At 42.8% G+C, this 14255-nt stretch overlaps 3 protein-coding genes across 4 annotated transcripts in view; 2 read left to right on the forward strand and 1 right to left on the reverse strand.

Annotated features, from left to right (window-relative positions):
* Positions 1-1546, forward strand: part of LOC105355162 (uncharacterized protein KIAA1522 homolog) — a 53318-nt gene extending 51772 nt beyond the window's left edge. Inside the window, exon 10 of the mRNA XM_011481357.3 lies at positions 707-1546. Within this exon, the coding sequence (XP_011479659.1) occupies positions 707-747 (41 nt within the window). The 3' untranslated portion in view covers positions 748-1546. The remainder of the gene's footprint in view (positions 1-706) is intronic.
* A 594-nt stretch (positions 1547-2140) lies between these two features.
* yars (tyrosyl-tRNA synthetase) lies at positions 2141-9483 on the reverse strand. Of its 2 annotated transcripts, none has more exons than XM_004074403.4 (14): positions 9341-9483; positions 9024-9105; positions 8794-8940; positions 8534-8709; positions 8316-8445; positions 8158-8238; positions 5580-5672; positions 5367-5502; positions 5212-5297; positions 5005-5140; positions 4811-4926; positions 4548-4741; positions 4335-4476; positions 2141-2516 (listed from the first exon to the last, which is right to left on the reverse strand). In XM_004074403.4, the coding sequence occupies exons 2-14, from the start codon at positions 9078-9080 to the stop codon at positions 2406-2408; spliced, it is 1605 nt and encodes a 534-aa protein (XP_004074451.1). In that variant the 5' UTR covers positions 9081-9105; positions 9341-9483; the 3' UTR covers positions 2141-2405. The 2 variants fall into 2 exon arrangements, with proteins under 2 accessions (XP_004074451.1, XP_011479660.1); XM_011481358.3 differs by having other exon boundaries at positions 9024-9179; positions 9341-9467.
* LOC110015966 (SOSS complex subunit C-like) lies at positions 9160-13938 on the forward strand. The gene is made up of 3 exons (XM_020707329.1): positions 9160-9175; positions 11107-11169; positions 13505-13938. Exons 1-3 carry the CDS (start codon positions 9160-9162, stop codon positions 13798-13800), a joined length of 375 nt encoding a protein of 124 aa, XP_020562988.1. The 3' UTR covers positions 13801-13938.
* Positions 13939-14255: the final 317 nt, after the last annotated feature.

Raw genomic sequence — 14255 nt, forward strand, 5'->3', positions numbered from 1 at the left:
GCAAAGCAGGGAGCTTGTGGCCTGTCGGGTTTAGTTTCTACATCACAACTACAATCTTTTCAAAACTGATTTTTTTTGTCTGCTCCTGATTCACAATGATTTGAAAAAAGAACATTCAGAAGTACAAATTTGAGCTTGATTTTCTTTATATTTTTCCTCAATCATGAGAAAAATGCCACAGGAACATGTTCAAAAAACTATTTTCATCTGAGTGGATCTATTAGCTCTTTTAACTGTATACAAACGAGCTAAAAATGCTTTTAGCAGTTAGCTAGCTAGCTCACCTAGTTCCAGAGTGGCAGCTAACAGTGATTCATACTCTTTAGCATCTCAAAATACCAGAAATCTCCACTGCCCTCTGCTGGCTGTCACTAAGGTGTTGGAGATGTAATAGACGCACACAAAGCAGATGTCTCTCACTGAATTCTATTCATATCACACACTACTCAGGTTTTTGCATTGTTAGGGGGGAAAATTGACCTTAGTTCCAACAACCAGCAGCTGAGTTTGTGAATCTAAAAGCTGATTCAGGGTTGCAGGAAAACCTGAGAGGACAGCATAATGGTAATGTCTGCAGAAGCATGAATTTGAACAGCAAAGCAGTTCATAGTTACCTTGAAAGGACAACTTTGGGTTTTTAGCAGAATCCAACTTTGGTGCAGATGCCCGCAGTGTCTCACCCCTGACTGTTGTCTTCTCCCCCCAGCGACTAGAGTGACGGCGGACACGATCGAGACACTGTTTTGAAAGAGAAACGGCAGCATCCTGGTTCTCAAGAGGAACCTGAGAGGACTTCAACCAAGCAAATGGACACCTTACTGAGAGACACCAGGCCGTTTTCTTTCCAGAAGCCTTAGCCTGTAATGGCCTTTCTACACATTTATGCAAAAAGGATAGAACTATTACTCTCAGATTCCCAAGAGTATTTTTCTAAGGTGTAGCTTATCTTCTATTAGGGCCCTCAGGGTGGTGTGAAACGGCTGCATGTTTGGCTTAAGTGAAATCGCCTCCCAGAGGTTAAATAAGGTCGTTGAAACTGAAGTTCATGGACAAGCAAGTTCTTCCCCGTTACTTCATGCTTAATGACCCTCACAGGGAAATGCGGCTCTATTAGATCCGCCTGTGACGACGTCTCCAGTCAGTCCTGCTTTTCACTGTTAAAACAAAGGGATGCTGCATTTGTAAAGCAACCAGTTGTAAATACTTGACCAAAATAAAAATAAAAGATTTTATTAGTTAAAGTACGGTAGCTCTTAAAATGTCAGATTCTGATTTGTTTCTATTTATTAATGCCTGGCTCTCCGTTGCCGACCCCTTTTTCTCACTGTGACTGTGCCGACAGACGTGGACACACTGGAGTGGTTGCTTTGAGGTTTTTAATCAAATTTCTAAAACTTTTGACTCCAGCTTTTTTCATGCAAATCCAGGTCTTAAGTGTTTGCACAAAATTCTTTGCTGCAGCTGAATCCCAGGTGAGACTTTGTAATGGATGGAGAGTTCTGACTGTGTACAATTATTTCTATAAATAAAATATAAGGATACTGAATATTTTCTGTGTTTTTTTATGCGACGTCTGTTACGGCCCCAACAGGCAAACCTGTCCCAGTCTAGGGGAAATCACAAAGGGGCCAAATATATGAAAGATGGACACCAATAAGTTAAGGAACACAGTTTATTGAGTGGAAGGAAGAAACTGTGTCCTGTAAAACAAAAATTAAAAAAAAATGCTGTGCTGGTCCCAACAAAATACAAAACAGAGGGATTGGAGCCTTGGCCAGACATAAAATAAGTCAGGGAGACAACTGACCCAGCCACCATGACCGTCTGAGTCGACAAAGAAATAAACAAAGCCCGCAAATAAGGACTACCAAGGTCCAACCCCAAACTAAAATAGCAAAACCCAGCAGTATAAGACTGCTGAGGACCAAGAGGGAATAAAAAGAGAAACAAACCAACCAGCACAGCTCCAAGTCAAAACCACTGCTCCTCCTGTTCTGCTCTGCATGCCTCTCCTTTGGTTGAGGCCTCCTCTGACTTAAATACCTGGCAGGTGTTGATCAAGATCATTGGCCACACCTACCATGTGAGCAGAATGACAGGAGATGCAGCAGCACCAGGAAGACATGACAACGCCAACACATTCAATAAGACAGAGTTTCAGACAGTTTATTTTGTTTTACAGATGAATTGGAACATTTTGATCTGCTGAACATTTGTGGAACTTCACCACAAACACAACCGTCTTGCATTCCTGCCACAGATCTGGTCATGGAGCCAACCGGGAAAGGAGCCTACAAGAGACTTAGGATTGAAGTCAGATCAATCACAAGCTTTAAGGTGAACTTTCTTCTTGATGCCATGGCGATTTGTGGCTGGATGAGCAGCAGTTTTGTGGGGAGCAGGCTTTAGCTGATGTTGGCTCCTCTCAGTGTCTTACATGTGATCTGTCCCAGTTTGGTCAGCAGCTTCTTGTCTTTCCACTGAGCAACACACTGGTCTGAGACCTTCAGGTCCACCTGCATCAGAACAGTTTCCAATTTAGAATAGTATAGACGTTAATGGATCCCACGAAGGGGAAACTACCCCTTTACCATAGCCTTATTAAAAACAAGAGATCCATAATAAATAACACTATAAAAACACATAAAAACAGTAGTTAGGCCAAACCTGGATTGCTTCCCCACCCCCTGCTTCAATTGTAGGGGCATTTGAAGCTTTAGTGGTGTCTGAAAGTGTTTTTTTCTGAAACACAGAAGGTTCATTCATCTTCTGAACCATATGATCCCTTTCGGGGTCACGGGGCTGCTGGAGCCTATCCCCGCCAATAGTGGGCGAAGGCAGGGGACACCTTGGACAGGTGGCCAGTCTGTTGCAGGGCCACAATCACACACTCACAGTTAGGTACAGTATATCTACAGTCACCAATGAACCTATGAAGCATGTTTTTGGACGGTGGGAGGAAGCCAGAGTCCGTGGAGAAAAACCACGCATGCATGGGGGGAACATGCAGACTCCACACAGAAAGGTCCCCCATCGATGTTCTGCTTCAGGTCCAGGTCCCCCAACTGGGACTTGAACCTTCTCGTTGTGAGGCAAGAGCGCTAAACACTGCGAGAAGTTTAAATTTAAAAGTAAATAAAGACTTTTCAAAGTTCTAAAACCAATGTTAAATGTTCTGAGTGCTGGTAGCTACATGCTAGATGAACAGCAGCTATTGATGATGTCATCGAGCGGTGGCAACGTCCCGATATGAAGATACTATTTCTTCCCCATCTCCCCGCTTGCATGGATAAATGTAGGGCTAGGGAAGCCCTTCAGTTTTATCGTCCAGTGTCTGGGTGGTTGTAGAGTCTAGCATCTGACAGACAGGAAGAAGGATCTGCTAAAGCGCTCCTTCCTGCAGCCAGGTGTTACCCTACGACTGAAGGAGCTCATGCAGACGATGATGAAGACGAGGATTGGCCCTCCTCCTCTTATCACTGACTCTAGGGGACATCCCAGAATGGAGCTGAATCTCCACACCAGTTTGTTGATCCTCTCCCTGTTCCTGTTAACTGGCTCCGTAGAAGAGGGCAGATGCAACAACGACATCATTTTAAACTAGAGTTATCAACTTCATCAATGAATGGATTTATTTTTGATCCAATCAGATTGATGCTCTGAGGGCATTTTTTATCAAATCTACCTATAATGTTATAAAATCAATTCAAAATTAAACAAATTGATTATGTTAATATTGGAAACTACCATTTGGATTGAGACATGGTAGTTTTATTTTACTATAACATAAAAATGGCCAAGTCCATCACAGCAGACAACACATGTGATATCAGTCCATCATTCCAGTCCAATGTGTGGACAGACTTTGAATGAAGTCATGTGACCATCCAGTGTCTAGAATGTTCTAAGAATGTTCCCTTTGGATTCTCTGGATGTGGAAAAACAACAGTGGTGAACTTTAGGAAACTAACATGTGAATGGATTTGACATTCATTCTAGTTTACTTGTTGGTTTGGACACAGATTTCATTTCCACTTCATGATCTTGAAGAAATCCAAGAATCTGGAAAACTTCACTGTTCAGTAGCAGGAATTTCTGTCTGAGTCTGACTGCTGGAAGTTTGGATGAAGAGGATCTGGATCCACTTTAGGTCAGAGGATTGGATCAATCAGAATGAATCAATATCGACTATGACTCTGATCTTCAACCTCAAACTATGATATGAATTGAATCGTTGTTAACATGAATTGTTAGACCCTTATTAAGAGTCCTGGGAGCTCTAAAGGACCTCAGCCTCTTTCAGCAGAAGATCTGTGGTATCTGCTGGAACGTACCTGTAGTTTCTCCCACACTTTCTTTTTGGGGTTAAGCCTGTCGTCTGGTTTCCCCGTCTCGTATCCTTCCACAAACACCCGTTCCCCCGGTGATGAACCCTCTGGAGGATCGAGAGGCTCCACCCTCCTGGGTTCCCCTTCTCTAAAAACCATCAACAGGATCCTAAAAACGAAGCAAGGTGAAGGCCGGACGAGTGAGAAGCACAGACTTACACTGAGGCGCACAGCAGCATGGCCTGAGACTCGATGCCCCGCATCTTCTGAGGTTTCAGGTTGCACAGGAGCACCACTGTCCTGTCCTGCAGATCCTTCTGGGAAACGTAGGCCACCAGCCCGCTGACGACGGTCCTGGGCTCTGGCTCTCCCACATCGATCTTCTCCAGGAACAGAGAGTCTGCATCTGGATGCTGAGGATGCAACAGAGTACAGTCAGACAAACAGCATCATTTCAGGAGACTTCTCCTTTCATCCCTGACCTTCTCCACACTGATGACCTTCCCCACTCTGATGTCCAGTCTGGAGGGGGCCAGCTCATCATCTTCTCCTCCTCCTCCTCCTCCTGCTGCTGCTTTGGCTCCTTTTCCTCCCATTTCTAAACAACAACAACAACGAGTCACAAACTCCAAATCATCTCCTGGTTTCCATCAAAGCAACAGACTGGGGCTCTGACTGGTCTTGGAGGGGTCGGGGTAAGCAGAGTTGGTGAGTTTGCGAAGTTCAGGAGACTGAAACTTCTTCCTGATGGGGTCCAGCAGCTGATTCAGAGCAGCTTCCACTGAGGCCTTCAGGTCTCCTGGATGAACCCTCTAAAGTGAGACACCACAACGGTCAGAGCCAAGAGTGCAGAGAAACTTCTTCTGACGACAAACAAGCTCACCTCTTCAGCAAAGTCCTTCTCCACGTCTTCAAACACGGAGTAGGTTTTGTCTCCGCCCCACTTAGGATCCCGTTTGATGCTGAACTCTGAAACAAAACCATCCAGCTCTTCATGCAGGAAGTTCAGTGGGGGAGCGTGAGGAGCAGCGTCTGTACCTCCATGCAGAGGGAAGAGGACATGTTTGACAAACGACAGAACCCCGTTGTTCTGGATGTTCCCCGGCTCGCAGAAAGCTTTCTTCAGCTTCTTCTTCACGTCCTCTTTGGAGTCCAGCAGATCGATCTTTGACTCCTGCAGACACAAGTCCACACTCCAAACACAACCATCTAGATCTGACCTTCCTGAAAGCAGAAGACGCACAGGTTCACCTCTTCTGATGAACTCATCTTGGCCCCCGTCAGCCCCGGGACCATCGGGTTCATGAGATGAGCGCGTTTCACGTAACCCAGAGAGGGCAGGTACTGTGGAACACAAAGGTCTTTATGTAATCTTCTCTGAGCTGATTTCAGCAATAGTCTGAATGAAATAGGAGGAAAAACATGTGTTTGCTGCTTTGAATCCATTAATGATGAAGAAATCTGCTGGTTTATCCAAGTGAAGTCTGATTCCAGATGTTTTACGGCTTTAAAACTCCTCACTGTTCACTTTTCTTTTCTAGACATGGAGATTTTTACTCTTTTCTCTCCTGTTTAAACTCAAACGTTCATAGAAAAATACGTCTAGTTTTATCGAATGAAAAGGATCTGATCGTGATGGAAAGTTCATGTAGCTCTGGTCCACTGAACGCGTTCTCTACAGGAGACACGGCAGACCAGGTCTACAGCTGTAAACAAAAAACGTTGCACTGCAGAAAACCAGCCAACCAGGTGAACCGTGATAAAGACAAACTCAGAGGATGTCGTCATAAGTTTGTTTCACTTCACAGATTTATGGGATCGTCCGTCTATTGTATTGTGGTGACAGACACACCTCATGTAGTGTTTTCCACATTATGGACTCACTGCGTTTCATACATCACTGGTGTTTTTTCACATTCATTTTTAGTCATGTCAAATTTCATCACAAGCACTCATGTAAATAACTTATGGCGAGTAGCATGAATAGAGGGAGGCAGACTGAGATGGTCTGGACAGCATCAGTAGAGGTGGTTTGGGTGTCAAACAGCACAAAACCCCACAGAGTGATGACTGTGAGGTTGACCGATGGGTCAACATATCACTGTGGTGTTTGTTATTAGGGCTCTAATGACATCTGTTTCCCTTTTATTTAGTAAGCTACTCGTTGGTAGGCTAGTACTGAAACTTGGTGCCAAGTTGGTTTTGGTGCAGACTCATACAGAACTACTGGTAGCATCTAAAACCATGACAGATGTTTTCGTTCTGACATCACTAGCATCCTGTCAGTTTTGCTGTATAGTTCTAGCCAATCATTTGACCTTTTCAGCGATGCTGTGTGAGTTACTAACAGAACAGGTGAGGCCATGTCGGTGGGCCAAGTGAGCAAAGGTCTGGCTGTACGTTACAAGAATCTAAGTCAGCGACCTGATGGATCAGAGTGACATGTCCAATAGTCGGGAAAAAGGCCAACGTCGTGGCCATGAAATACCGTTGAAATACCAGTTTACTTCAGCGTGTGAGAAAACGAAGCGAAGCGCTCTCCTTCACCCTTTCATTTTGGCTCAGCACATTTTGTTGTTCCTGGAAAGATTGTGTTTTTTTCCCCTTTATATATACGTATATATTTTAGATACTTTTTGTATGAAAGATAATTTTAAGCTGTTTTTTATTATGTTGTTTTCATAGTTATTCATGTTAATGATAATCTTCACATCCAAAGTTCATCTGTTTCAACATCTTTCTCCACCAATCTGTGCAGCAGAGGAGGCTACCTTCTACATCTTCTCAAGGGGGTGTGACTAGTGATGGGTCTGGCATCGGCTCACATGTCAGGCTCATAAAGTCAATACCCGTGTCGGTGCGTGTATCACTTCAGGAGATGTCACGTGACCCATACAGCCACTGTGTTGGTGTGTCACAGAGGAGCCAAACAAGGAAGCGCGTCTGCCAGCAGTGTTGCCAGATTCTGCAGTTTTCCACATAATTGGGTGGGTTTGATTTTGTGGATAAATTTTGATTTGGGCGGTTTTCGCGTTAATTTGGCAGGTTTTAGTTAGTTTTAGCATGAGTCTCAGCCATCTGAGTGCTAAATCAGTCCAGCGGTGAGTTTAACAGGGTACAGCTGCGCGTCCAGCTTCAAGCTGCTTAATGATTCTCACGCTCGCCCCCGTTCTCCCCGCCCACCTGTGTTTGATGTTTTATTTTACTGAATCTTTACTTAAGGCGTTGAATGTGATGTTTTAATGAGGTTCGTGGAATGATTTAATAGTTTTAACAGTGTTATTGTTTCTCCATATCCTCTCGGTTACCGCTTGATCTAGCATAATGCAATTCCAGTTTAAACTGACTCTTATTTGAAATGAATCATTTATGATTTGGAGGTTAAATGTGGCATTTGTTCTGCAGAACTGTCAAACTTAAAATCACTTCCCCAATGCTGGGGCATTACAGAGCCAGACATGGGAATGAGGAAAGAAGTCCTCACTTCGCAAAAGGAGAGGCAGGCACTCAGCGCAAGCCAATGTGTGTGTGCTGAAATGTGTGTGGTGCCGCGCTCTAGCGTTGGCAAAAGGAGGGGCAGACACTCAGCTAAGTGAGTGTGTCAGTGTGCATTCAGTTTGTGTTACTCAGAACAGTAATTTAAAAAAAAAAAAGGTTTTCCTCCAAAAGAACAGAGACTGGTTCTATTATTGACCCGCTCTGGAGGCTCTGAGGGTCCGAACGGGGAAGTTCGGCAAGTGATTCTTGCCAAATATTTCATTCACAGTAAAGGCATGCATTAACATGTACCTTCATGCACTAACATGTACCTTCATGCACTAATATGTACCTTCTCTGCCAGAGTGAAAATCTTCCTCTGGTCAACTCCTCCAAACTGGGCGTCCACTTTCAGATACTCCTCATCCAAAGCCTGAGAACAGAATCAGACTTTTGGACTCTGATGGCCTCAAACACGAACACAGCAGGACTTCTAGAGAGTGATGTGACCTGCAGTCCTGGGTACAGCAGGCCGCTCAGCAGAGGATGCTCCACTTGTTTGACCACCTCAGCTCCAGCCTTCTTGGCATCATGCTCCGTCACCATGGAGGACAGGCGGTACACGTCCAGAGTGTATTCTCTAGAAAGCCAGGAACAAACACGCTTCCAGATTACGTCACTTTACACAGATTGAAAATGCCAAAGTGCAGACTGAACGTTTGGATTACCGGCTGAGCTGGAAGTCCGTTCCTTTGATAAAGTGCAGCTTCTCCAGAGGAACACCGATGCTCTCCAACATGGCTTTGATGACCTGTTCATAGTACTTGACCCTGAGCTCCAGCAGCTCCCAGGGAGCCTTCATGTTGTCTAGATAAGCATGAAGGTCTGCAAACAGAATTGTGACCTACAATAACGAGATTAAAGTTCAGATCCTGTCCAACTGGTTTAACAGGAACTGCCTGGAGTAAACATGCTGAACGACATCCACCTCACAGCCAGCTCTGAGGAAATCTGCTATCTTGGACATGGGGACAAAGTAAGCCACGTGAGGCTTGCCGGTGGTCGCCGTCCCCCAGTACACCTTCAGCTCCCTCTCCTGAAGAATCTGCTTCACCTTCTCCTCCCCCAGAACCTCCTGAAAAACGAACAGCCAGAGGATGCTGAGGCTGAGCTCCGTGGAGGCTGTGGCCTCCCTCTGCTGAACAAACACGTCAGCACCTGCAGGTTCCTGGTGATGAGCTGGAACTTCTCCTCTGGACTCAGCTGGTCTGCCATGACGCCGGCTAATAGGCTAATGCGACTGGAAAAACGGAACAGAGACACCCGGCGAAGTTTAAGGAGCTTTTAAGGCGCGATGAAGCAACTACGCGGTACCTGAAAGGTGAAAACAGCCTGCAGTTTGACCAAAGTTAGCAACAGAACCATGTGCGGCTAACGTCACTGAGCCGGTCTCTTTCGATCAGCTCATTTAAATCAGTTATGTGACGTACTTATCCCGGAAATACAGCTACCTCTGGGTAAACACGGAACTTTACCTTAAAACCGGCCTTGTGACTGGGAACCGTGGGTGTGACAAGCCGGCTGAAAAAAGCTGTCAGCGAGTTGCATCAGCGACTGCCCCCGCTGCTCGATCGACAATCGACCCGCTATTAACCTTCCAGGAAAAGCAGCCGAGTGTAGAGCACATTCAAGAAGAAAAAAACTTTATTGGTAATAAACAAATTTACAAAACATGTGGAAAGTGCATCCAAACCAGAGCAAAGACCCGAACATTTTCTACACACAATAACTACATGACAAATGTCATGTAAATAAGTGTACGTGATAAGTTAACAAATGGTAAACAGAGAATAACTACGGAGCCCGTGTCCTGACATTAAGATATAAAAATATATCTTGTTCCCACAGATTAATATCTTCTTCCCACAGATCATTATCTCGTTCGCACGAAATACTATTCCATTCCCACAAGATACTATTCCGTTCCCTCGAAATGATTAACTCGTTCGAAGGCAATAATTATGTCGTTCGAACGCAATAATTAATCCGTTCGAACGCAATAATTATTCACGTCATAAGTCATACACGCGGATATGCTCTCTGTACGCCGGCAAAACTAAGCCGCTTTCAGCGGTAACTTCCGTGTCTCTGTGACCCATATTTGTTCAAAAAAGGAACATGAAAAACAAAAATGATCACTTTATTACTGTCTCAATGAATATAAGAAAAATATCAAAAGACTTATGATAACTAGGCTGCTTTGTCATACGATAGCTCCTGCTAGGCTACTACTAGCTCCGCCGCAGAGCTCTTTGATATATGCCGGGATTTGGGCAACTGGCTGGTCTGTTGTCAGACAACTGATATTGTAGTTTAGGGTCGAATAGGAATAATAATATTCAGGACTTGTCTTTTATTAACTTTAGCAGTCAGTAGCTTTACATTCGAAGGCTATAAGGATACATGCTAACTGACTAGCCGATCATTTATCCTGTTATTAATTTACGTCATAGATTTACAGCAGATACCTTCACATTTCTGTCTGTGTGTGTCTCATTACATTGCATTGAAGACACGCAGGATGTTTAGAGAACAGATTTATTTATTTTAAAAAGGGTTAGTCTCGATTGTCTCGATTTATTTTCTGCCAATCATTGGTGAGACACACACAGACAGAAATGTGAAGGTATCTGCTGTAAATCTATGACGTAAATTAATAACAGGATATTATCGGCTAGTCAGTTAGCATGTAGCCTAATAATAGCCTTCGAATGTAAAGCAACTGACTGCTAAAGTTAATAAAAGACAAGTCCTGAATATTATTATTCCTATTCGACCCTAAACTACAATATCAGTTGTCTGACAACAGACCAGCCAGTTGCCATAATGCCGGGATACATCAAAGAGCTCTGCGGCGGAGCTAGTAGTAGCCTAGCAGGAGCTATCGTATGACAAAGCAGCCTAGTTATCATAAATCTTTTGATATTTTTCTTATATTCATTAAGACAGTAATAAAGTGATCATTTTTGTTTTTCATGTTCCTTTTTTGAACGAATATGGGTCACAGAGACACGGAAGTTACCACTGAAAGCGGCTTAGTTTTGCTGGCATACAGAGAGCATATCCGTGTGAATGACTTATGACGTGAATAATTGTTGCGGTAAACTCAGGGACCTGTTTGGTTTTGCTGATCTGCTCCACTGGCGCTAATCACACCAGGTGGGAACAATTGAGATAACAAGCAAAGCAGCTGATTGTTGTCAGTGGGAGCATATAAAAGTGCTCAGAAACATTTGACCAGAGAGAAAAGCAGAAGCTTTGTATTGTTCTGAAAGAAAACATCTTGCCTGTGAAGATACAGCTGGTAAGAGTCAGACATTTATTTTGGCTGTAGTAATGCAGAAATTGTTTGACTTGAATAATCTGTTCTTTATATTTATGCTTTGAAAATTGTATTAATTGTGATAATTGTTATGGTAATCACCAGATTTCACTTGTGTTTGAAGGTTTTTGACCTGGTTGTTCACATGACTTCAAAAATAAAAGAGAGGAAAAGAAACAATCTGAGTGGAATCCTGCTTCATCTTTCTGAAAAGCAAGGTAGAATCCCTTTCAAGTGCAGGGGATGCAAACAATTCTGGAGCACTTGACAATAATTACTGCGTTCGAACGGATTAATTATTGCGTTCGCACGAGTTAATCATTTCGAGGAACGGAATAGTATTTTGAGGGAACGGAATAGTATTTTGTGCGAACGACATAATAACCTGTGGGAACAAGATATATTTTTATATCTTAATGTCAGGACACGGGCTCCGTAAATACCAAACAAAAATTAACATGAGAACATGTCACTTATCAAACAGGGAAACTCAAAGTTCCAGTTTTCTTTTTTTTATTAAACATTTACAGAATAACTTTAAAAAAATATAACATTATATTACAAGAACATAACACAGTTCTAAATACCAATCACCATTGTTTTAAACTTTTGAAATGATTAATTATTAAGAACAAAAGTATAAGTAATGTACATTTTGTAAACAGACTGGTAATACAGAATAACCAAATAAAACATTCACTGAGGGAAAATAAAATAAAAAATAAACAAAAGAGCGAGAATTAACTTATGTAACTAATCCAAAAGAATCACAGGTGTTAATCGGTTTTTAAGACTTTGTATTCCTTTAAGGAGAAATTAATTTTTAAATATTGCTGCAATTCCCGTTTCAGTAAGAAGAATTCAGGTTTTTTATTAGCAAATTAACTTTTGTGAATATTAAATTTAGCCATGAATAATAACATATTTATTAAAAAAGAGAGAAATCACAATCTTTGTGTTCGAAAGTATGACAACCAAATATTATGTTTTTAAATTGAAAATCAGCAAAAATCAAGTCAGTGATGAATTTCTGGATGTTTTCCCATAATTCTTAAGTGAATTCACAAGAACAGAACAAATGACAGCATGTTTCAGGTTGCTTCTTCAGAAAGGACAACTGGTGTTTAAGTCAACTTTAAATTTAGATCAGTTATTTTTTTGCTGGATAAAATCTGTTTAATAGTTTAAATGAGATTTCTTTGACATTAAGAATTATTTGTGGTAAAGAGAAAACCAAAGGATCTTGGAACAAAGCTCCGATTCTTGAGTTCAAATGTTTAGTAGAAGGAAACAGAAACTACCCAGAGGGGGATCAAGGGTCAAGGCGCTATAAAAACATAACCCTGAATAATAGCAAAGCCCAGACGGTGTGGCATCAAACTTCAGCCCATTCTTTGTGGGTTATTGGTATAATATACTGCATATTAAATTCTGAGTAATTATAAATAAACCCAGGTTCTTGGAAAAGTTGACTGAAGAACATAATGCGGAGCGCATTGAGCAATGCAATGTTTGATTTTATTTGGAGAAAAAAATTTAATTCTTTAAGTAAAAATGTAAAGTCAAAAGTATGGGGGCATGGATGTACTAATTAAGAAAATTACAATAAAAACTGCATCTTTGAGTATTTCTTCATTCAAACAAGAATGGGCAGACCTCAAGCTCTCTGCTCTGCTCCATTCTGATCATCCACTGTCAGACACACAGATCCATGAACGTCTTTGTTTTCCATGTCTCAGCTGGAATCTGGATCTAAACTGTACGGATGGATAGATCTGAATCTGTGCCCTGTGGTTCCACCAACCTCAACAGTTGCATGATAACTGTGACTTGAGAAGCACACTTCCGGTCATCTAAATTATGGTATACTGTCTGCCATAATATTCGGATTGTGCCAGTATTGTAGCATTTATCTAAATATTTTCGATCTGTATCCCTTTTTGCACGAAACGTGTTAACGTCTATTACCTCTCCATTCTGTAATTATAATTCCTCCATGTGTTTCTTTCTACTTGTGCTTTTATTTTGAAAGCTCAATGTACAGATCGGAAGTGCCTCCGGGTTTCTAAGCTAACGGGAACAAAATAACAGTCACATTTTGAAGAAAAAGTCTCCGGATTTAAACAAAAAATATATAAATATACATATTTCTGCTTGTGCAGCACCTGTTTTTTTTTTTTGACAAACTCCTTCAAGAGCACGAGGGGTTCATTAAAGGAAGAAAGAAACCGCTTTATGTTTGTTTTGGGGACTTTGAAGAGCAGAAAATTAGCCGCTTTCTTTTCTGTGCTAATGGCTACTCCTGCTAACCCGCCAGTTCCGGGCTTCCAGAACAAAACCCGGGTGGCCATCCTCGCGGAGCTGGACAAGGAGAAGAGGCGCCTGCTGCAGAGCCAGTCCATGAACAGCCCCGGGGCCACCATCCCGCTGGCCTCGTCCAGGCCCAGCCTGAAGGAGGCGCGGGACAGCGCGGAGCAGCAGCACATCGCCGCGCAGCAGAAGGCCGCGCTGCAGCACGCGCACGGACACTCGTCGGGCTTCTTCATCACGCAGGACTCCTCGTTCGGGAACCTGATCCTGCCGGTGCTGCCCCGGCTGGAGCCCGAGCTCTGACGGAGCGCCGGCTCTTGGGATCCTAATCACGACTCTGTGTTTCACGATCCCAGCAGACTTTGATGCAGAAATGAACACATTTGCTTTGCAGCCGTTAGTTTTCTAACGACATCAATACAGCCAAGCCTGGGACTTGAACTACCGACATTTTTGTGGGAGTTTGGACAAAAACTGATATCTTATTTCTTTTTTTTTGCCAAAAACACAATTTTCGTCCGAGTGGATCATTGAAAATGTCACAGATATAAAACAATCACAGCCATTGACATGATCCTGTCATGGTGAGAATCCACCAAATCCCTTTCAGGGTTATAATGGGCTTCATGTTCATATTCTGCATGAGCTAACTTTGTACTGAAAACAGAAACTCTCATCCAAACAACAACCCAACACACACTCCTCCACAGAATACAGGGAATACCTGAAAACACATCCGGGACCTGAACTAAAGGCTT

Source organism: Oryzias latipes, chromosome 11 (assembly GCF_002234675.1).
Source record: "Oryzias latipes chromosome 11, ASM223467v1".
In the NCBI taxonomy this organism is placed as follows: Eukaryota; Metazoa; Chordata; class Actinopteri; order Beloniformes; family Adrianichthyidae; genus Oryzias; species Oryzias latipes.